General features: G+C 39.7%; 1 protein-coding gene across 3 annotated transcripts; it reads right to left on the bottom strand.

Annotated features, from left to right (window-relative positions):
- Positions 1-642: 642 nt before the first annotated feature.
- On the bottom strand, positions 643-23,991 carry smpd4 (sphingomyelin phosphodiesterase 4). Of its 3 annotated transcripts, none has more exons than XM_050037666.1 (20): positions 23,875-23,991; positions 23,414-23,503; positions 23,053-23,139; positions 21,035-21,171; positions 20,846-20,921; positions 18,130-18,238; positions 17,465-17,517; positions 16,346-16,497; positions 15,989-16,121; positions 15,654-15,725; positions 10,717-10,806; positions 7,048-7,202; positions 6,512-6,602; positions 5,733-5,830; positions 5,368-5,531; positions 3,478-3,683; positions 3,048-3,278; positions 2,353-2,484; positions 2,132-2,260; positions 643-1,805 (listed from the first exon to the last, which is right to left on the bottom strand). In XM_050037666.1, exons 2-20 carry the CDS (start codon positions 23,450-23,452, stop codon positions 1,485-1,487), a joined length of 2,475 nt encoding a protein of 824 aa, XP_049893623.1. In that variant the 5' UTR covers positions 23,453-23,503; positions 23,875-23,991; the 3' UTR covers positions 643-1,484. The 3 variants fall into 3 exon arrangements, with proteins under 3 accessions (XP_049893623.1, XP_049893622.1, XP_049893625.1); XM_050037665.1 differs by having other exon boundaries at positions 10,669-10,806; XM_050037668.1 differs by lacking the exon at positions 10,717-10,806.
- Between the last annotated feature and the right edge of the window lie 1,023 nt (positions 23,992-25,014).

Below are 25,014 nucleotides of genomic sequence, written 5' to 3' on the forward strand. Positions count from 1 at the left end.
CTAGAGAGCTCATTTCTTATCTAGGCCTAACCGCCATATGGATTTTTACTAAACTTGGTAGATATGTAGAACAGGACGCCTCAAGGTGACTGGAGAAATTTAACTCTAATTGGCAACTGGGTGGCGCTATAACAACAGAAAAATGCTTCAAAATGGCTAAAATGCCACCGATCGCTGTGGCTCCCCATTTTTTTCTATTTTTTGGTATGACTAAGTCATGGTATGGTATGCTGTACTCAATGGGTGTGGACTAGTTTATCTTATAATTTCTTATCATCATTATTATTACGACTATTTTTATTATTTATTTTTTTGTCCTGTATTTCTTGTGTCCATCTTTGTGTATTGTTAGTGTTAAAACTCAGGGATAAAATAAAAAACTATAAAACTTACATAAAGGGGAGAAATTTCATCCAATAAAATAAAATAAAAATTAAAAATGTTTGAGAGTTAGGTTAATGATGAAATTAGAAAGTGTTTGTGGCCATTTAGACCTCACACATTTAAATTTAAGACTAATGACTTTAAGTCCTAATATCTTCATAAAACTGAATTTAAGATCTTTAAAGGACCTGCAGGCAGCTGGTCACAGTTTATGAAATCTGCACACTTCTCATCAATGAATGAAACAGGCAACAGATCTACAAACGAGTGCAAACAGTTTATTGATTCTTTTGGACAAAAATGCATCTGAGAAAAAGTCAGTTATACTCCATTGAAGGTTTTGGCCTGTACCTGTTTTCAGATGCTTGTTGGGGGAAAAAAGTCCAACCAACAGAGCATCAAGGCTGTGTATTTATTATTTACAGGGTTATATGAAACACAAATTACAAATCTAAGCCATCATATTAAAAGCAAGAACCGTAGAGCTGCCAGTCGCCTGCCAACAGAGCTCCTACACACATCCTGTTTCACAATGATGTCACTTTAAAAGTCCCGGATACCTGAAGAGTCTGATCAATGTTCAGAAACAGAGCACCGACACTTCAGAAGGCTGTGTCACGCTAGACCTGATGAGAATAACAGGATCATCTCTCACCAACATCGACTCTGGCTCTGACTTCACTGCAGCAGCTGGCAACAAGCTAAACATTTCGTCTCTACAGCAAAGGGTTCAATATCAAGCTGTAATCATTAGTAGATGATCTTGGCAACTGTTTTGATAATCAATCATTTTCATCTTTTGAGTTATGGATCCAAATATTTTCTTGTTTAAGCTTCTGAAAAGGTAAAGTTTGCTGCTTTTCTTTGTCTTTACACAATAACAAACTGAATATTTTGGGGTTCAGACTGTTGGTTGGAAAAAGACAAGACATCTGATCATTCATCATTTTAGGCTTTAGGAAACTGGTACAAGCATATTTAAACAGTGACATAATGGCAGATTAACCGATTACACATTTCTTGTCACACATACAAAGCTGGACTCAAATTGATTATGTGTGTGTGTGTTTCAGGTGTGTGTAGGGACCCTGCACCTCCTGCTAGTGTGTTTTCAGTTTGTCACCAAACAGCGTCATAAAGACCCCATAGAGGAATCCACCTGTGAGGATGAGGAGGGTGCTGGATATGGGGCCAAATGACAGGAGGGCTCCGAACACGTAGAGGAGCAGCAGAAGGAGTAACGTCCTGTAGCTGGCCAGCGGGCGCAGGCTCAGCCTCGGCTGCCGGTTCCTCTCTAGCGTCCGCCGGGTTATCGGGCTCTGCCTCAGTCTTGCAGAGGCATCGGGATCCGCCAAGTAGTGACGACCCAGGCGACCCAGGAAGTCTGGACGTGAGCAGAGAGCATTCATGTGCCCTCCGAACTGTGGGAGACATTTACATCTCTGAGGTTAAAACACTGTGGGAGGTTTGGTCTGTGGCTGTATTACTCATCATTACACACCATTCAACCAAAGATCATGCCCAGAGGCTTCATTTATTTTTAAAGATTATTGTTTTGGCCTTTTTGGGCTTTTATTAGGTTGGATAGACGAAGCGTAAAAGGGAGAATTCATATCTTGTGATGTCAATACCTTGTCTAAGATGAAGCAATGCTTCCCCCTACCATTATACTGGTGAGGCAGGAGCCAGACCAGTATAATGGCAATATATCATAAATGTTAATATAACATATGCAGACAGCACTTACCCTATCATTAACCAGAGAAGAGATCTTGTAGAAAAGCCTGACCAGCAGGGCGCTCTCATAGCTCCTAATGGGCTGGAGCTCCGGGTCTCCTTGATACTGAACGTCAAACCGGCGCAGTCCACTTATAATCTGCACACACACACACACACAAACAAACACACAATTTTAGTCCCGCCTATTACATGCCCTCGTTCTCTTGTACGATAACTTGAAGTACGAACCTGCCTCCTGCCCAGGTCGGTGAGAATGAGTCCGTTCTCTCCCTGGGTGCAGTCTGGCAGCTGTTTGCTGTTTCCATCGTCCTGAGATGAGCCCAGGTTGGAAATGAGCTGAGTCAGCTGCATCTGGTTCAGCTACAAAACAAGAAATGTGAAGTTAACTAGGTGAACACCAAGAGTCAGGATGGTTTTGCATAAATGTGTGACTGAAAACATCCTCTGAATGTAACAGCAAATGGAATTTACATTGTCGGATAATGTAGCATACTGTAAACAGGTTGGTTTATGACCTAATAACTGCAAAGCACCATATTTATATTCCAATATAATAAATGTAAATACAAAAACATATATATGTTAATAAAATAAATTGTGTGCACTAGGGCTGTGTCACATCATATCGTTCACAATAATACCGGTATAATCTTTGATTTGATATGAAAAATTAATATTGTGATACTCGCAATATTTTGACTTGATGACATATTGACGTCATACTGTTTGTTACCCACGGCAACAACAACCATGGCTGAAAGCAAAACTATAACTGACTCCGCAGTGGCTCTAAAAAGAGGAGCAGCTTCAGCAGTGTGGAATAAACTGTGGCGTCCTGAATGTTTTATGAACAGCCCCGGACCTCTCAGACTCTTTCAGCGACAGAGGAAAACAAAACTAAACAGCAGTCGAACTTGTCTGACCTTGAAGATTTGACACAAGTTCTCTAAAGCTCTGTCCAGGAATTCGTGAGTCTTTTTCAAGCACTCCCCGCTCTCCTCTGGCTCGGCCCCGGGGAAGGTGTTGTTGGGATCAGGAGAGCCCATCCCAAACCAGGACATGAACGAGTTATTGGCTGCCACTTCATTGGAGTGATCCGATATCCTCTTGGCTGTCTGTCTGGCCTGTGCAATTATCTGGATTAACTTCATGACCTGCAAACAAGACAAAAAAAAATTAAGATTTTGAGTCACCACAGTGGGTCATTTCTGTATGACCTCCCACTGTATTACAATTAACCACTTTGTCCTCTACCAAAGTAAAACTACCAGAAGAACAGAAGCTTCTGGGTGGAAACACAGATGACCCAGACTTTAATCTCAAAGAAAAAACTCATGCCGTGACCAAACTTACAGCTCCTTTGAGCTCAGGGCCGAACATCTGTTTGTACTGGCAGTCCTGGCCTTCCAAAGCATAGACGTGGCTCTTCACTCTGAACACCACATCTGTCACCACCCGTTGCCGTGACGACAGGTAGCTGCCTCCCTGGCTCGGCGTCAGGTAGCCGCGGGGTTGGCGGTGGTGGAGGACGTGCTCTGGCTCCAGAAACAACTGCTCTCCTGTAAAGAGATGTTGGGTTTTGTTGAAGTTTTTGTAGCAGCATAACAGTTAATAGGGGTGCCCTCTCAGTGCACTACACAGTGTGTACTTGATGCTCTACTAAAAGTTATTTCCTGTAAATCTCAAGAGCTCACACTCAACACTGTACTTCCTTGGGTCCTCAACAATACACCCGCCATGTGGGAAGTTGACTGGATAAAAGATTGTTGCGAAAATTGAAAGATAGACATCCATTTGGGTGACATTAATTGATTACATGTCAGAGATGATGCCCGATGAGGTGTCATTAGTTCCAGATAATGGGCATTATCCTGCTAAGACAGGCATGTCCAAAGTCTGGCCTGGGGGTCAATTTTAAACAGCCCAGAGTTTGTCTTTCCAAATGTTAGGAGTGGGGGAAAAAATCGATTTTTAGATGCATCAAGATTCTGTCTTGAACGATGCGAGCATCGATGTGGAAAACTCAATCGATTTTAATTTTATATTTATTTTTCAAATTACCGTAACTCCTCGACCATTCACGCTATCGATGTAATTCCAACGGATTCTGAAAGCTGAGAAGTGGAGCTTTCCAGTGATATGGTACATTACGGTAGTGACGTCATTACCTGTGAAGGAGGGGAGGGAAGTGAGCACAGCAGGAGGAGAGTGACAGCTGACGAGGAGAGTGCAAGTTGGAGTGTTTTAACAGAGTTTGGGTGGCATTTTCTTTGTAAATAATATTTGGTGTTGTAAATAATAGTATTTGTGGGTTTTTTTTGAGAGCTTTTGTAAATACTGGAGGAGAAATGTTGAGGAGGTCGACAAGGGACAGGAGAGTCCCGTTGAGATTTGTGGATGAGGAGGATGGACCGGAGGAGACTGGTGGAGTGTAGTCATCTCACCACAGTAAGTAATACAGTTTGTATGCACTGGATATGTATTCCCAGCTTTATTACAATAATTTTTTTCAATATCTAGTGTAAATTTTTTTATTAGCTCGTTTTATAATCGAGAATCGTTTTATAATCGAAATCGTTGCCCTCAGAATCGGAATTGAATCGAATCGTGAGGTGCCTAGAGATTCCCACCCCTACCAAATGCATTATATGAGGCCCACCACACAACATTGGTTAATCAAGTAAGATCACTACTTTTTTCCATTCACCTCACAATGGCAGGGCTATCACACAGTTTGTAGGCATGCACCAAATAGGAACTATGCAGGAGCAACTGTGTTTTCATAAACGTAAAGAAGCAAACGAATGGTTAGTAAGAGCAGACATTTCCTGCAAACATGGCAACATCAAAGAAGCGTAAAGTCTCTTAGGAGGGGTAGAACGTTGAATACTTTTTCACTGAAAGATGAAACAGTTGCATATGTCTCATTAGTATGTGATTTTTAAAAAAAAAAATAACCCATATAATATGAAATGCAGCTGGCCCCAGGCTTTGTCACATTCAATTAACTTACCTCATACCTGGAACAATCACTACCACCCCATAAGGTTTTTACGCAATGGAACATTCACTTCTCCAGTAAACAGGACGAACCTTAGATAAGACTTAGCGACAGGAGGTATTTCCAGTCCATTTAGCTCATTCGGCCGTTTAGAACTGGTACTGTTACACAAATCACATATCCTAATGAAACAGTTATAGAACTCACTGATAATGAAAATAAAAATGCAGTTCTATCCCCACCTTTCTGGATCATCTCAGCGAGGTTTGGCTGTGCGAAGACTTTGGCCACCCTGAAGACCATCAGTGCATTTTTGGCATTCACCAGATCTGTCCTCACAGCTCTGTTCAACAACACCTGGAAGAGCTTCGTGTACATGAGCAGGTTCTCCTGAACAAACGACTCCCTGTCAAAGATCAAGTTAACGTCAGAAAAAAAATATTTTCACCTCAATATTAAACCACCAGTGTGTCATGTAGTCACACAGCATGACCACAATAATAACTATATTTACCAACACAGGTCATTACACCAATATTTTTCTGTTGTTTGTATGAAAATGACGACCACTGCATGTTGAGCATGTACGAAAAGACATCAGACTCACCATTTGTCAGGTACTGTTCTGTTCTGATCTGGCTGAGAGTTGGTCTTCTCTCCTGTGTATCTCCATGGTTGGATGTAGCTCAGCCATGTTTCCAACACCTAAACACAGAGATGATACACTCTCTCAACAATAAACTAAATGCTTAAACTTTGTGTGTCTCTACAGCTGTATAGCTGAAATAATCTTTGTATAGTCTGAAGGCATGACTTTGAACATTTCTTACCACAGACTGCTTGCTGTAATAACTGAGAAATTAAAACCAATTGTGCTGTTACACCTCCTGAAATATTGTCTGAAATGGCGGATCAGCTGAATGGCAAACATCTCTTATAGCAGCAAACTCTTTACCTGGCTGCTCCCGAATACAAATGCAGAAATACTGTAAACTGGACAACACTTCATAGGTTTAAGTTAAAGGTCTAAGACTGTTTAAAACACTCAACAGATATATTTCTCTTTTAAAGTTTGGCTGCAAATTTGTTAATATTTAGATAATCCATCCACTTGACAGGTGTGGCATATCAAGGTGCTGATTTAACAGCATCATTACGACACAGATGTGCTTTGAGCTGATCACAATAAAAAGGAGAAGTCCTCACTAACACAGATTTTCACATATTTGCGACCAAAATTTGAGAGAAATATATCTATTGAGTGCATAAAAAGCCTTAGATCTTCAGCCTAAACCTGTGAAAATGGAAACAAAAACAAAAGTGTTTTGCCTTTAAAAATTCTTCTGTGGTTTAAATATAATTTTTTTTTTGGGGGGTGAGACCTACCGCTCTGAAAGAGGCGTCGAGAGGCCAGTGACCGAAGCAATGCTGGAGAAACAGGTACAGCTTCTGTTGCACAAAACGCTGCACCACCACTCTGTAAGGAAAAGGAACATCACAACATTTTGTGCTTGTTAAGGGTGAATTTTTTTATCATATATATGTATATACTTCCTTTATATGGGTAGGGAAAGTCAACATCCAATAGCAACCAAGAGCAAATGAAGTCAAAGTAAAAACAATGAAACTTTGCTTGATGCTTTCAACAGATCATGACATGGTTTCCTGTATCAAAGGGAGATTCACCTCCAAATAAAATATATACATATTTTTCCTCTTACCTGTAGTGCTGTTTGTGTTTTAGTGTGAGTTGCCAAGTGTTGGAGAAATCACAGAGAAGGCAGACATCTCTATGGCACTATAAATGGCACTTCAGGTAAGAGGAAAAATGTGTATTCCTGATGTTCGGTTGAACTGTCCCTTTAAGGCTGTCCTGCAGCATTACCACAGACTCTGACTGTCGCATGTCAAATGATTCTGACCTCTTGAACTCCTCCAGCGGGCTGGTGTGAGTATGTGAGTGTGCTGAAGGTGAAGAGGACAGCTGCTCGGGCTTCAGGCTGTTGGAGAAGGCGTGCAGATGTTTCACCAGGAGACGCACCACCAGCACGTGCTCCTCTGTCGGGCTGAAGGGTTCCTGAAGAGACGAACAGTCACAAAGTGCTAAACACATACGTGACACCCCCCCATTATTTCAATCAGCCCCCAGCTTCCGAAGCAGCCAATCATAATGCATCCCAGTCCAAAAGCAGCCAAACTATCACCAAAGGCTCAGCACATTATCTGCTCTATAGAGTACAGAGGTCTCACGCCTGTCAATCATTTGGTTTGTCCAGTGTTACTGGGAGAGACTGGGTCTGGACCAGTTAGTTAGCAAATGGTTTTGTCTGCTCTGTGTGCGGGTGCTTCTTTCTGACTGATCTGTGTTAGTATGACTTTGGTCCTAAATTACAAAAGTTAGCTCAACATCTTCTCTGGTTATTTCATCTGAGCATTCCTACTGTTCAAGACTGGATGTTTCTTTCCTGCCTAAATAATTTTATCTTCAGCAGAGCTGCACGATATACAGTTGTTTTTTCTTTTTTTTAAATGTCATCTTGATGTGAGCTTGATTGCAAAAGACTACAATATTGCACTCAGGGATTTTTTTTAATTAGCTGAAAGACAGAATCAGTGGGAAAATGTAGTTTAAAGTGTAACTATCATTCTACTTTTTATGTGTTGAGTTCAATGTTTAATTTGAGCCATAAAAGAATGCAGGAAATAAAAATAAATTTTTTTAAATTCAAGAAGCAACCAGTTGTATGTTAGCAGTACAGAATGCTCCAAGGATGATGTATTTCTGTAGGCCAACACAGAAGTAAGCGTCACCCTGGTTTCCTCGTCAAAAAGCCAATGAGGTTTTTTCCATTGGATTTTGGATTATTGCAGAAAATCAGCTCTGTGACAGACAAACATGATACCTACACGTTTTGTTCAGCAAGAGAATCTTCACAAATAAACACCACTGTTATGATTTTTTGAGCCTAAATGCAATCACCAGATGCAGAAAGCTCACACTAGGCTATAAAGGAACTACACTGCAGTTGCATAACTTCAACATCACCACCACAACAAGGCTGTAAAGCTGCGTTCAGTGTGATGACATTGTGTGGTCTCATTTAGCCACTTGTTGGCAACCGCCTTTTTTAAGACACATAAAGGCTTCACAGTTCACGAGTGGGGTATTTACTGAAACAAAACCTACTGACTTCTACAACCAGGGAACCAGGAGTGCTAAAATGCTAATGCTAATTACAGGTTTTAGGACTCACTCCTGGAGCACTCTATATTGAAAGCATCAGAGGCAGAACTGAGTACACTGTAATATATTTATTTATCTAATATGGTTATCATGATATTCATCAATGCTATTGTTTATCACCTATTTTCCTAATATTGTGCAGCCCTAATCTTGAGCTGACACCTTTCTCACACCAGGACGTTGCCTTTGAATTTATCCCTATAACGGTAATAATAACACTAATAATTAAAAGGACTATACTCATACTGAACCTGCATCATCTGCTATTTGGATTTTATCTGTTTTATCTTCCTAAATGTTGTATGTCTTTAATCACTGTACATATTGTATTCTTAATACGGCATTTTTCCCATTATTCAGGCAAAGGGATCAGAGTCCTACACCGGGTACCTGCAAAAAAGCTGTGTAATGGGTTATAACATAAATAAATAAATAATCTAAAAAATTAACTACAAGCAGATGGGGAGTGGGTGAGGACAAAAATATATTCTATCTATTTTTCAGAATAAAACAAAGTAAAAAGATGTGCAGTGATGTGTCATATTCTGACATCTAAATCACTATCATCAAGCTGCAGTTCCTTTTACTTTGAAAGTCAGTGACACAAGTGTAACCTTTGACCCTGTCGCCACATTGGTCACAGACATGGAGGACTCCAGCTGTGAAGCTTTGCAGCCCGAGGATGAGGTGGCAGCCTACATGGAGCCCAAGGAGGATCCTTCTGACGTTTTATGGTGGTGGAAGGAGCATGCTAAAATGTTTCCTGACCTGGCAGTGATTGCGCAGAATGTTTTCAGCATCTCAGCAACTGGCAGTGCAGCCAGTGTAAGAGATGTATCCTCCGCTGAATTTATAATTCAAGAACGGAGAACGCAGCTTAATGTGAGCGACCTCAGCCTGTGTGTTTACTCATAGGTGCAGGTTGGGACATGGGACTTCCATTAACAGGTGTAGGCTTAGACTTAGATTCTGGTTGTGAGCTTTACGGGTATGGGCGGGTGCAGGTTTTCAAAAATGGACCCTTGCAGGACTCTGAAAGGGACTACTAATGAAACCTTGCTTTTCAGCTAAATCAAATGCATTTACATTTGTTTAAATGTTAATTAATATACATTGTATCTTCTTAAATAAATAAATTACAAATCCCATATATTTATTATTTTTCATTCTTGTCAAGCTCAGGTCTTAAAACTGTTTCAGACAGTAATTGAGGGCTATACAAAATACACCTGATATACATTTTAGCCGTTTGATACTGGATGTGTACGTGTGTGTATATTTAATGAACTTTTGTTTATATCTAAAATTTTCAATCATTCATTATGAAATAATCACTTCATGACAACCGACTTATTAAAATGTAAGCACCAAATTACATTTTAATAAATGACACTCTAAGGTGGGACCTCAGTGCTCCATTAGCTGCTCACAGCAAAGCTGCTTTGTCAGAATGATGCAGTGTTTCCCATAATGCAAACAAGCACAATCCTTAACTGTGTGTTCTAAATTAATTTAGGCTAAGAATCACAAAATATATATATATATATCTAATAAATAAATGGTTTCACAACTGGCATGTGAAATAGAAAATGTAGTAGTATCTTTTGCTTTACGTGGAGCAATAGTGTCAATAGAAAGGAACATTTATCACCCACATAAACACGTAAAGCAACAAAGCACACCAGATTCAGTGTAAAAAGCATGCCTTTAAAAAAACAAACAACACAAACAGCAAAAGAGAACCACATTCAAACCAATAAAGACTTGCTCAAATTCCAAAGCTTCATTCCAGGATTACTTTCCTGTCAAGGATACTTCTCTGTAGAGATTCACAATTCACAGTCAGACTGAGAGCCTCGTACAGGAAACACAACAGCAAGATTTGGCGCGTGTAACGTAATAACGTAATCTCTGGTTTGTCAGGACCAAATGTTGGTGCTCGCGGATCCCTTTATGAAAAGCCCTCTTTTAACAGTCAGCCCAACATCATTAAACCTGGCTGCATTTTAAAGTCAGGCTCATTAAAAAAAAGAATTCATTCCTGACTTAAAGATGAATAGAGATCTACTGCCAATGAGACTGGATTGTCTTTAATAATTTGGAAACATACTGTACATCACAATTCATCGATCACCTAAAAGTTTTTTTTCTTTTATAGAAAAGCCAAATTAATTCCACACAATGGCCACTTGTGTCGTATGTAACTAATGAAGCTGGTGACTGAAGGGACAGTGTCTCACCGTGTATGTCCATATGAGAGAAGTACCCTTGACTCTGACCTTAACTGACTGAGGTTTACCTCCAGGAGGCCCCAGAGGGGCGGGGGTGAATGAAAAGGTAAAAGTACTTGGTAGGTGTGGAGGGTCCCAGAGCCTGGTGGGGCGTAGGGTTGGCACGGCATGCTGGACATACTGAGGCGGTACTGCAGCAGCGCCAGCTGTTCACCCGTAACCACCAGGAGGGAGAGGAAGATGAGGAAGAGGAAAGACAATGACAAAAGGTGGAGGAGGAAGAGGAACAGTGAAGAGAAAGAGGAAGGAAGGGGATAAGTGACAATAAGGGAGGAAGAGGAGGAAGCAAAAGAAGAAGTGGCAGGAGGAAGGTACACATGAGAACAGGAGAAAAGGAGGCAGCGAAAAAAGGAGAGTGCAACCAGACAGAAACAATTGGCCAAAAACATCCAGGTGGAAAAGAGCAGAGAACAGGAGGGGAGACAGACAAAAATAAAATATTGACTGTGGGAACACAATGCTTGAACTGCTGGGGAACGATGCAGAGGCCTTTCCTAAACTGCAGACAGAGGGATTACATGATCGTAGGGATGGGAATCATTTCACACTGGATCAAGCTTTTACTTTAATTCAAATACTAAAAAAATTGGCACTACACCATATATCCAAATGGATGTGTTAACACTTAGATAGAATTTTGCACTTCAGCTTTTAATCATTCCCATCCCTAATGTTTAACATCATTAACAGAGTGAACTCAAAACTGTAAGACTTTGCTTTGCCTCAGTAAAAATGTCAAAATAATCAAAACTGTGTTAACAGAGGCACTGCATACAGGGAAATCTATAGTTTGTGGTTTGGTAGAACTGGACATACACTGTACCCTTTGAGCCTGTTTTAGAAATGTTGTTGTTCAACTCCAGCTCCTACAGTCCGAGAAAACTGTCTGCAACGTAAAGCAATAGATCGCAATTTAGGCCCTTTTCCATTGTAACTTTTGGCCGAGTCAAACCATGCTGCACTGATTTACATTTCCTCTGTCAGTTTAAACATGCCAAGCTGCACCAGAGATGGACCTTTTCGTGTGTAGGGCCAAAAGCACACCCAACCACCTCCAAGCTGACCGCAGCCAACCCGTGACCGCCTTTCTCCCCCTAAAACAAGTCTATGTGTTGCAAGACTTCATTCAGTCCTTTCTGTGCAGGAGACCAGAGAGCGAGGCGTCTTTAAAAGTCTCCTAAAAGTTTCCAGCTCTCATCTGCTTTATTTTACTGTTTCACGTTCACTTTAAGCCAGAGTCTTGTTAAGTTACTGCTGATGAAAATTTTGAATGAACATTTCCTTATTTTGGTGTTTCACAATAAAAGCTTTTATGTAACAAAATGACAAGATACTTTTATTGTGAAGAATCTATAGGAAATTAAATGTCAGTGGCTTTTCTTCAATAAAAACAAGTCTACCAGCACTGCAGGGAGGAAGAGTAAAAGATGGACTCAAATCGTACAGTGAATGCCCAGTTTAACCTCATACTTATTAATCAAGTTACTTGTTGCACCGTATATACCGAGAACATAGCCTCTTCTTCTGTGAAGTCTATGAAGTCTGTGCCATTCAAGCTTAAATCAACTTTGCCAAAATCTTGCAGTTTAAGTCCACTCTTCACAGCATGGACACAGAACACAACACAATAACTCAACACGGTGGTTAATACATTTTAGGAGGATTAGCATTTAGTACACAGGAGGCTGACAAACACTGAGATGTTTATGATGCAGGTCACTGCTCAGCGTGTTACAAGAGTTGAAGGGCTGTTTGACTGTTTCCTCTGCAGCCTTATGGAGCAGTAAAGGAGCTCAGCTGATTGAAATTAAATCTGATACTTCAGCAACATAAATGCTGCAACGATTACTGAACTGACAGAAAATTAATCAGCAACTAATTTGACAGTTGCAGCTTCTAGAACGTGAGGATTTATTGTTGTTGCTTCTCTTACATCACAGTGACTGAATATCTTTGGGTCAGTTGGACACGACATTTGAACATGTCATCTTGTATATTATGGTACTGGTTTATTGTAGGGTTTGTTTGTTGTAGTTGGAGAGTCTGGTAGGGAGGATTTATGTTCTGTACCAGTAAATTTCCAAAACATTCTTCATTGTTTTTTGGATGTTTTTAGACGACTGATCAATTATTCAAGAAAGTAACTGTCAGATTATTCAATAATGAAAATAACCAACAGTTGCAGCCCTTATCTTAACCTAAAAATAAGCATCCCTTATTTTAGACTTAACTACAGATTATACTGCCACATAAAAACTGAGGAAACAGTGTTGGTGGGTGGATAAGCAGGTGTGTACTACATCTCAGCATCACACTAACCATGCAATCTGTAAAGCTGAACGTCAAAGTGTGTAAACTATAGGGCAGGTATGGTGCAGTTAAAAGGAACAAACACCAGCATAAAGTCTCACTGTGATTGATTTTGATAGGTGGGCACCTAACCTCTATGAAATATAATGTACTGCAGCTGTAACAGGCTGACAATTTTCAAGCAACCCACTGGATGCTTCATTAACGTTCTGCAGAGGTCGAATTTTAGGCTCAAGGTATTAAGGTAAGGTGAGTCTGGCTGGTAATAAGATAATACAATATATGACTTCTTATAATCCCTCAGATGGGAAAGTTATGCCCTCTTAAGATACGCTGTAAAACCCTGACAGGATCCTTGGACATGGTTTCTCTCCCAGAGTGCTCCTCCTGTGTCACAGAGCATTTTGAGCAACAACGTCATTTACAATCTGTGTTTGGTTGATTTTTTTTGTTATTCTGTTGTTTCAAAGTAGAGAATATTTAAAGGGAAATAATGGCATATCTTAACCTGGAGTATTTACCATGAATGTGACTCTAAAGCCCCTTTTACACTGCCAGATTTTTGGCGAATGTTGGGTGATTTTGCCGGCAAGCTGTGAGCGTTTAGACGCAGAGAGCCGGATTGGCGAGTTGATCCGAGGTGCCCAATTTTCCGCCTCGTAGGGTAGACATATTGGAGGAATCCTTTTGGATTAAACAGAACAAGGCGGCCTTCCGCAACGGGAGGGGCTGTTGATGACGCCACACATGCAATTCACTGGCGGTGGATAAACAGGAAACAGCTGATAGCAGGAATTAGCGAGCAGCTAGTAGCAAGAGGGAAACACAAACCTGACAGACACTGTAAAGATGAGCAACTGGGGAGACAAGGAATTGCGCGCCCTCCTTGTCCTCGCAAACGAAGAGGCCATTAACCGTCAGATGACGGGGACGGTGAAGAACGGGCCGACTTACGAGAGAATCGCCGAAGGACTGACCAGCCGCGGCTTCCCTCCCACGTCACTGTTTACGTCACACGCTGAGCTACACGTTTTGTTACTTGCTCACGCCCCCCATTGCCCCGAAAAAGGCACATTCTGTATAAACAAAAGTAGGTAGGCGGCATTTTGCTGCACTCCCCGATTTTGTTTTTATACTGCCAATGCTGAAAAAAGACTGATTGGGCTTTCCTGCTAATTTGCACAATTCCTGTACAAAAAGGGCTATAGTCTGATTTATATGCTTTCATAAAGAACGGTTCCTTTAAAATTTGAAAAGCCCTGAGGAAAATGAAAATTCACAGCCTTTTGTTTTCTAAGGGTGTTGTTTCACTTTGTGGTGGTTTAAGAAGTTTATAAAACAGAAGTAAAAACTTGTTTTTAAAGCCCTGACGAAGACCAGCAGTGGTTGAAACGTGTTGGCTCTTTTAATGATTAAGCCACTATGTTAAAGGCTTTTAAAACTCCCTTCCTCTGTTCTATATTTTTGGAGTGCCTGGATTGCCCTTCTGTGTATCCTGTTGTTTCCCGTTCTCCATGAGCACCAAACACAAGGTTTTGATCTACGTTTGATTATACAGAGAAACCAGTTACCTCTCTTTTTCCTAATAATAAAAAAAAAAAAATCGGTTTATCATCAGCAGAAATCGACATGTTGACCGATTCCAATATTTCATTTTAAAGTCAGCAGCCAATACAGATGATGTGCCGATATTATCGTGCATCCCTAGGTGGCAGAGTCAAGCATCAAAATGTTTAAAGACTCCTGCGTTTAAAGGGATCATATTAGCTGTGCATCCTCTACAGTCTCCAGAAACCTTCACCGTGCAGTGGCTTTATGATGGTGTTTCACACACAGGACAAATCGACTTAACAAACACTTGGTGACGGTGACATGCCAGCATGCAAAGGATGTGAAAGGAAGCAAAAGCACTACTACTGGGAACACATGCCAAATTCCTTAATACAGTAGCTTTTCTCTGCAGCTACTCATACGCTATAAAAGGGATTTTAACAACATTTCATCTATAACCCAGAAACTGTGATGCTTCGAAAGTGGGGAACAGGGACGCCTGCTGTGCATTCACACTGCGAGCAGCTCAAGAAACATTTGAACTTCAGTCAGCTTAATTATGTCTCTTTGGCTGCAGTGAGTTCTTTTTCACTGACAACAGTTGCTCATCTGCAGGACAATATGCTGCTCATCTTTAACACTCCTGATGGTACATAGAAATGTGACTGCTTGCAGTGTGATGACAGAGTTATGGGTGAAGTTGTCCTTCAATAGTGGAAAAACAATAGCTTTCTTACCCCTAAGCTTACCTAAAACATGATATTCTTTGCTCTAACTAAGTTTTTGGACAACTTCCCCCAAGCCTGCTCAGGGTGTTTTTTGTCTTTACCAGCCACAGTAGCCGGTGCATCTTCAAACTCAGCCCACTCACAGTTTTATAAAACATAGCTTTAGAGTAGGACTTCCTAACAGTAGCTGGTCAGGTGCAAAGTGGCTGATGGACAAAATCACCAACCACAAGGCTGCTGGCCAGCACAATATTCCCACCCTGGGCTTGCTCCGAGGAGAGACAGGGATGGGGCAGGTGTTGGAGAGGGGGGTGGGGTTGTGGTCAGCCAGTCAACAGCCAGCCGTGCGATGCTGCAGTGTAGAGATGAGGAGGGGGGGAGTGTGAGGGGAATATTTCTCTTACCTTCACCTGAGGAGACTGCAGCTTCTGGTACATCTCTAAGGAGTAGTGATGGAGCCAGATCTCCACAAACATCTTAGAATAAAACCACAGACACACACACAGCCTTAATTTCATATGGTTAAACACTAGAACCAGCGTCTGTTAAAACAATGTCATTCATTCCACAATATTCTTGAGGGTTTTCAGTGAACTTTATCTCTCACTTTTAGAACATTTTATCACTCTCTGACACAAATCCCGAGTACATGAATTCATGAATCATTTCACTGCACTGTGACATGTAAACCTTGTGTATATGGGGAGCACACTAACCCACAGTTTGATTTGTGTCTCACCTGTAACAGTGTTTCAGACCTCCAGATTTCCTGGGCTGCGGGGTCTGCGTTAACTGACGGTTGATGGAATATGTGATGTTTCAGGAGACTCGGGGTGTGAACGCCATAACCAGCGAAGGAAACACTGGAAGATCTGTGAATTTACAGTAGGAAGAGAGTGGAAAACATATAAAAAAGATAAATATTTTGTTGTTACACTGGGCCAAACATTCAATTATTCAACCTCCACTGGGATTTTTAACATCAAAAGGTTTGTTTGAATGTGGTGCGTGAAAAAAAAGACATTCTGCTCTCCACATCTTCTGGCTAAAATCTTCAGACAGATATGAATTAGCCAACCTTCCTTGCTATATGTACCTGGGTGGAGGTGCGGTGACAGAGCCTCTGGAGTCAGAGAAAGGGGAAGGGGGGACACTTCCTTCACTGGGGAGGAAGTATTTCAGGTAAGTGTCCACGAGCACAAAGTAGGCAGTGTCAGTGGAGCTTCCATGTTGGCCTTGAGGATAGTTCTGAAAACATAAACGTACTGATCAATTCTCCCTGTGAGAAATAACAGTCTTAAGTTATGTCTTATATACTATTTTCTGTATAAAGCATAAATGGTCATCCAGCTTCCACAGCTATAACAATTAACTTAAAAAGAATTAATCATGAATTATGAATCCATAATTTTGTCTTCAATAATCCACAATTCAGCACAAGCTTTAGCTGATATTGATGACTTATCCCCACTGTTTTCAAGATACACTTAAAGAGTAAGCTGGGTATGTTTCAACCTCGACCCTATTTCCTTTAGTATTAGCACTTAAGTGACTAATGTTTGCACTGTCAATTTATGTCCAATAAAAGTGTTCGTTTTTGCCACTGGCAGGCTTCGATTATTACTTTACATGTGTGACAGCATATTGAAACGATTCCCAAAGAGACAGACCTGTGGGTTAAAGAGTAGGATCCTTTTTTGTTTAAACAGATACAGACAAGAAAATTGCTATCGCCGTACCTATCAGACTCTCTTCAAATAAACAGCAACTTTATCTCCATAGAACCAATTTGATTCAAAGTCAAGAGAAAAACTGTCTGGGTTCATCTTTCCAATGTTCCAACAATCACCAACTCTGGTTTAGCTGAAATAAACCCTTAATTCTCCTGGTGGTTAGATGTGCAAATACGCTGCCTTGATACACAGTAAAATTACTGTCTACTTAAACAGAGTCTGGTGGGTTTAACAATGGTGATTTCGAGTCTGTTTCTGATTATACAAAGGATCTTACTCTTTAACAAAAAGGTTTATCTCTTCCATAAGTCATCAGACACTTTGAATAATAATCTGAGCAAATACAATCACTTCTGTCTGACAACATTATCAAAAAGATCTCTACAGAGACCTTGTTGTTACTAAGTAAGACTGATTTTGATGCTTCTGGCCAGTGACACCATTAACTAAGAATATCACTGACAGTATACTGTAAAACTCACCTTTGGCGTGATGAGACAGTAGGCAAAGTTGAACATGAAGAATTCAAATGGATCTGCACAACGTTAAGGAAAAATCTAACTGTACAAACAGTCTGTTCCCTCCCTTGATTGTACGAACCCTCGTGTTGTCATCTGACGGTTAGCTCGTTGTTAAAAAGTCACACAATAAACATCTTAAACTGTCAGATTTTAAGACAAATTAGATAAAAGATTAAGTCTGAAATCATGAGTGAATCTGTTAATAGATTGGCAGAAACAAATCAGCAACTATTTTGACAATCAATTAACTGTTTCAGTCTTTTTCTAGGCACAAACTGTGAAAAAAAGCCACATATTGAAAGGTTCCAGCTTCTCTAATGTGAGAATTTGCTGCCTTTCTTTGTCATTTATTAAACAAATCTTTGGGATTTGGGAAGACATTTTAAGACATCACCCTGGGCTGTGGGAAGGACATTTCATAGACTTAGAATTATTTGCAGATTATCTGACAATAAAAAAAAGAGCAAAAACACTGTTCAGTGAACAACAGTTATTATAATTATTAGTTATGATCCTTCACATGGTTTTGTTTATATATTCAATAAAGGCTCAACTCGTCATGGGAAATCCCTCTCTGATACCGACAGACAAGCCAGACAGATTAATGTTTGTGTTGGGAAGGATACTGAGAGCAAGGTTCAGAGTCAGCACACCAGACAGGGGGAACTGCAGCTTGTTGTGAAACAGCGGACAGTCTGGGAGAACTCCCTCCTGGATACAGGCCTTCACAGGACCCTGCAAGACACATGAGTGAGAAATCAGGCCACAGTGTTAAACCCTGAAATCAGTGGACACCCACTTCAACTGTAACAGCTTTCAACTTTAAATAAAAGGATATTTCATTATCTACAAGTCACTTTTTTTTCTCTACACCAGTGGTTCCCAAGCTGGAGTCCTGACTGTTGCACTTATTGCATTTCACTATTTAGATTACTTGGAAGTATCTATTTAGGACGTTAAGTGAGTTTTCTTTTGGTGAGGAATGTACTGATTGGGTCAAATTGTTATATTCTGCATCAAGCAACAGTTTCTATCAATGGGACAATATCTTCTTCCTTCTCAGATACAAAACAAGGATGCCCTTTATCACCTTTATTATTTGCATTGGTGATGGAGCCTTAAGCAGAAACAATTCGATCTAGTACCTTAGTCACCGGCATTCAAACTAAGGAAAAAATTCACAAAATTTCTCTTTATGCTGATGATGTTATTTTATTTTTGAGTAATCCCACATCCTCTGTTCCTGCTGTTATCAAGATAATTAATGAGTTTGGGGTGTTTTCTGGTTACAGGATCAACTATGGGAAATCCCTGGCCTTACCACTAGGGAATTTAAGAAGCTTTGATTTATTGAAATCCATTCCATTTCAGTTGTCTTATAATGGGTTTAAATATCTAGGCATTTTTGCCTCTTTTACTTTTGACATTATGATAAAAATGAATTTAGATCCTGTAGTAAAGGAAATTAGAAAAGATCTTCAAAGATGGAACCCTTCATCAATTTCACTACTTGGGCGGGTTGCCATTATAAAAATGAATGTTTTACCGATGTTATTATATCCATTGCAGATGTTGCCTAATTATGTTCCGCTGAAGTTTTTTAAATCACTTCATAGTATTATTTGTAAATCTGTACAGAAATGTGAGCGACCCAGGCTTAAGATGGAGAAATTACAGTTACCTTTGGACGAAGGGGGATTAGCACTTACTAGTGTTGTTACGATACCAAAATCTTTGTTTCGGTACCAATACCAATATGAATTTCGATACTTTTCGATACTCTTCGGTACTTTTCCTAAGGAAAAGTCCTTTTGGATACAAACCTTTAGAACAATAAATAGTAGGAGTGTAACGGTACCAAAAAAATCATGGTTCGGTTAAGTACCTCGGTACAGACATCACGGTTTGGTAACTCAAATGTTCCACCAAGTTTGTGTTCTCTCGTGTTGTCTCCCTTTGCGATTCAGACTTTCTCTTGCTTTTTTTCACGGGCGCCAGCTGCGAATGTTGATACAGGTGTTGTCATACACACCACTTGTGCAATCTGTGCTCCAATAGGAACAAGGACGGTGTTTGTGTGCATAAATGAGTAAAATAAATTAACTAAATTAATGAATTGAATCAATTTCAAAGTACCGGTATTTTCCAAATGCAGTATAGTACCGTTTGGAATACTCTAGTACCGCGGTACTATTTTAGTACCGGTATACCGTGCAACACTAGCACTTACCATATAATGTATTATCACTGGGCTTCACAAATTAGATATGTTACAGAATAGATTACTTGTAGTTCATCAGTTTTATACGCAGTTGCATTGAATACAATCCAAAATATCCTTAAAATATGTCACTTGGTCAGGGGCCAGTTTACTCAATAACAGAAAAGGGGTCCCTTAGGAAAAGGTTGGGAACCACTGCTCTACATCATACAATACACACTTAACAAATGACAGTCAAGACACACTCTACAGATTATATTCCACAGTACAATTTACTGAAATGCCAACCTTCATTTAGCATGCAGTAATGAGATTCAACATTTAGACTGGAGAAAGCAAAAGCATGCAAGTATTAATTTCCCAGACGTTAATCCTAAACTGAATAATTAACTGACTTGTTAAAGTTTATCACTTTTGTCATATTATCACAGTTTATTATGATCATAACTCACAACTACAGTACAAGGGTCAAAATTACAGCTCTGCATTGATATCAGTTTTTCTTCTGAATCATTTGGAGGCAGCGATGCACAACACCTCCATAATACTGCCTTATTGATCACTATTTGTCAGCATTCATCCTGCTACTTATGCTGCTTTGTCACAGCAGGTGATTTGGTGTTTACTGTGAAACACTCTGCAGGAGGTATCTAGCGCAGCAGTTCAGTTTGGGTTTGAGAACAAAATTAGGAAACATGCAGGTAGTTAAAGAGGTTGGCGAAAGAGGCTTGTTATAGTTTACAGAAACCTAAAGCCGCTCTTTTCATTGCATATGAGAAAGATTTTTTCCCTTATGTACCAGTAAACAAACCAATGAATCCCACAAGGGATAAGAGGAACTACTGCTCCATATATGTAACAGACAAGTCAGATGTGAAATCATGTCAGTCACTAAGTCAGGACTGGCCAACAATGTTATAAGATGCTGACAGAGGGCTCTGTTTATGTGGAGCAATGCTATCTTATTAGAAATATAATCAAACAAGCATTGCAGATGTGATGCCACTGTGTGCTCTAAAATAACTGTTACACCAAACATGAACTCAAGTCTTCGTGGAAGCAATGGATGTAAAGAGTGTCACTGAGTGTGATGCAGGGACTAAAGAGAAAGATGTTCTTACCGGGAGATAATTGACAGGTATTTCATATTTGTACTCTTCTGCTTGAAGTTTATACACGAGCTTCATCATCGGCCCACTGAAAACAAAATCAGATGACAGGGAGCAGCGTTTGATTTGATTCTTTGAAACACACAATGAATAAATTTACACTTGGCTGATGTCATCACACAGAAAAGAAAATGAGATTACCTGGGGTTTAGGAATTCCATAACGATGTTGTACTCATTGTTCCGTGAATGGAGGAGTCGCAGGTTCCAGCCAGCGATGATGCCATCCAGGCTGCCAAACACACTCTCCACCAGCCAGGGGAAAATCAAGTGCAGCTCCTAAAGGAGAAACACACACAAACATAATCTGTATCATACACTGAAAACACATTTAACACAGTATTATGATTCCCATAGCAGACATGTCTGTTCTGTGACCACAAGTGAAATTCTTCACTGTGACTGTACAAGTGACAATGCAACACAGAGCTGCACTAAAATGACATACTTGGCAAGTTTTGGATAAAGAAGAAAGCAAATATTACTTAAATTACACATTGAGTTAGAGACACACTGTGTCTATCAGCTGTTTCTAATGTATTTCAGAAAATAACAGGAGCCTCCAACCGAGTCGAGGTAAGACACAAAGAGACAATAACGGCTTCACACTTATTACAATACACCACATTTATACTCATAATATAAATAAATATTAATACTACAGTGAAAGAAATTACACTTTTGTAGTCTTTAAAACAATACAAAGATCAGACACATCAGCAAAGCAACCTGTGACCTTCGTAGCTGACTAATGGAGCCAGTTTATTGCAGTTAATGCAGATGGTTATGGATCTGTGCTTCTTCAGTTATACTGAAGCTACACGCTACAATGCATCCAACACAGACTGTAACACAGCTGCCTCACACTCGTCCTTTGTGTCACTCACTGCAGCATCAACAGCTGCTCTCAAACAAAACATCCAATGTCCACAGTGACCCCCCTCACATGCCAAGAGGAACAATCATTTATTATATGCGGCGCTATTTTGCGGCACTAATGTCTGTAGCACATAAAGGCTTACAACACTGACTGTACTGAGTGACATCTGAACACAAGACAGTCAAATATTATCATGAATAGTACAGATGACAGTACAAAGTGCAAATGTCCTTTTAAGAGAAAGTGAAGACGCTCAAAGTGAAACTCAGGAGTCACAGTCCTGACAGCTGTCTCCTCATGCTACTAGCATTAACATAAAAGGTAAGGTCAAGCCAGCCGCCTGCCGCCTGCCCTGCAGTATCCAGTCAAGAGACAAACAGCTGACTGAGTCTGCAATACTGTGACATGTACAAATCAAATGACATTCTTTTGCAAATATTTCTGGACAATAATCTTGTTCAAACACTATGTGGAGCCTGAACAAAACCATACAGCTGCTTTACAGTACATATTAAATGTTGCACTGCACTGGGACTGCATGGTTTGTTTCAGTGTGTAAGCATGACCATTACTTAATAAAAGAAGCCAGTTTTTAATTATTGTTAAAGTATTAGCAGTCTTCTTTGTAAAAACTGCATCTTGTGCACCAATCAATCCATTTTAATAACATAAGAAATACATTTGAAATGACATGAATGAACTTTAATGAAAGGAGTTGTAATATTTTACCACGTGGGAGTTAATGCTGTCAAGTCAGTCTATGGTAAATGGACTGCAGTTATACATCACTTTTCTAGTTTTAGCGACCACTCAAAGCGACAACACAAGCACCATTCATACATCGGGAGCAACATTGGGTTTAGCATCTTGCCAAAGGATACTTAGACATGTAGACTGCAGGGGCCGGGGATTGAATCACCAACTTTCAGAATAGTGGACAACCTATCTACCTCCTGAGCCACGGCCTGATATCACAAATCACAATTTGTCTTAATAGGCTTTAGAATCTATATAGCACATAACTCCCTTTGTCCAAGCCTAGACCCTTGCTTCAGATAAGTAAAAACTCTGTGTTCAGAATAGAACAACATAATAAAATTACAGTATAGGTGATCCAAATGACTAAAATGTTTCTTTCTCAATCTATTTCACCCAATTCAATCTTCCTCTTATAGACTCAGAATGATCACTTCAGCAACTATGGCTGTAAAAATTAGGGTTATGTGACATTCACAACAAAAAAAGCAAAGACGAAACAGTGGTGGGAGAGTTAACAGTACCTTTGCAGGATATTCATCAATGATTTTCACCAGATCTTGGCATCGCTGGATAAGAGGTTTGGTGGTGGCATCAGCTTTAAGATTGGCCTGGAACAACATCACAACACGTTTGGTGAACCACAGAGTTGAGAGACTATGAGTAATTCTAAAAATGGACGATTCAACTGTAATCTTAGTACTCAGATGGAAGACAGAAACAACTGTTAAATAATAAATCAGCCAAAGATACTAGCTGTATGACAGTATACGAATCAGACATGCATAGATATGTATAGTTGGATAAAATCTGAGCTCCCAGCAGCTATTAATCACACTGATTCTCGGTTAGTAACTGTAAACAATCATGCTAATGGACACTCACCAGTAGGAAACTGGGCTGTTGTAATATCGGAGCCGCCATGTAGGACCCTTCTGTTGATTTCTTCCTATGTACAGTCCACTTGAGTCCCACCTGGAAGAAGTTGACACCCATGAAACTTTGTTTGTAAATGTCCTTAGTTGGAGTTAGCTGACGACACAAGCTAGCCTAGCATCACTCCATTAGCCCCCTGAGCAGGAAAACACACCCGCTGATCACTGAAACTAACGGAAGCTGTGGAAACAGGATGATAACTGTATGTTCTGTTAATCCGACAACAATGTCTCCCATTGACTGGAAACTCAGCTGGCAGACAGTCAGTCAATGAACCATGCATGTTAGCACGAGCCGGCTAGCTAGTTATAGCTAACTAACTTAGCTGGCAGAACAGCGGTGAAGTCTGCCAGCCGCCATTACAGACACCTTAAATAAGCATTTAAACCTTCAAGTGAACACCTCTTTACCTTCTCCGCACACAGGAATTCAAAATTTGGGCCACTTTCTCATGAACCGCGTTTCCATCAGTGCGATTCAAACGAAACACGACCGGTCGTTGACTTCTTCTTCTTCTTTGGTGTTTGGTTGGTAGTCATGTTGGTGCACATTACTGCCACCTGCTGGAGCTACTCACCTCCTCCACCATGCGTTTCATTTTCACCATGGATCCGTTACATCAAGTCCTATTGATGATGATAATAATAATAATAATAATAATAATATAATAAAAGTAATTGTTATAATAATAATAATGATAATAGTAATAAGTTCTTCTAAGGATAACAATAACAACAATAATAATAATACTAAATCAGTAAACAAAACATCCAGCAATAATTTTTATTTCAACTGATACTACTACTACTAATAATAATAGCTATTATTAGTAGTAGTATTATTGTTTTTATTATAAATCAATAAAAGTAGTAGTATTATTGTTTTTATTATAAATCAATAAAACATCCAGCAATCATGGTCTTTATACTCATAATTATAATAATAATAATAATAATAATAATATATACTTTTACTCACTGTTTAACNTAAATCAATAAAACATCCAGCAATCATGGTCTTTATATTCATAATTATAATAATAATAATAATAATAATAATAATATATACTTTTACTCACTGTTTAACACTGGTTTTCGTCTCTCTCTGTGCATGTGTGTGTGTGTGTGTGTGTGTGTGTGTGTGTGTGTGTGTGCATACTGAAACTAAACTAAATTCAGCTGAAAACATAAATTAAAAAAGGAAATAAAAATAAAAACTAATTAAAAATACAAAAAAGTATTAACTTTGCTGTCCACCAAAAAATGTATATTTTACATATGTATATCATATCCCTATATTTTAACTTATGCACTATTTTAAGTGTAAGATACTCATTTTTTTGCTTGCCTAATTTCCTTTTAATATATATTTAATGAGCATTGTTGGAGGGAGCTAAGATCTAAGATTTCCATTGCCAATTGCTTCTTCTCTGCAGTCGTGACAATAAATTACTTGAACTTAAACTTTTGCGCAGTCCATTACCTCTACGATTAATGAGCTTTAATCTCCATACAGTGGCTCAGTAAATGTGTCCTCTCGCTCCAATACAC

This window comes from Epinephelus moara, chromosome 24 (assembly GCF_006386435.1).
Source record: "Epinephelus moara isolate mb chromosome 24, YSFRI_EMoa_1.0, whole genome shotgun sequence".
NCBI lineage: Eukaryota > Metazoa > Chordata > Actinopteri > Perciformes > Serranidae > Epinephelus > Epinephelus moara.

Bases quoted from the DNA above. Each gene is read 5' to 3' on its own strand.
- smpd4 (XM_050037665.1), bottom strand. From the start codon at position 23,452: ATGGCGGCTCCGATATTACAACAGCCCAGTTTCCTACTG. The intron at 5,532-5,732 runs GTGAGTCTGATG...GATCTTTGACAG, and splicing joins AGAACAGTACCTGACAAATG to GGAGTCGTTTGTTCAGGAGA. The intron at 2,261-2,352 runs GTTCGTACTTCA...GTGTGTGTGCAG, and splicing joins CCGACCTGGGCAGGAGGCAG to ATTATAAGTGGACTGCGCCG.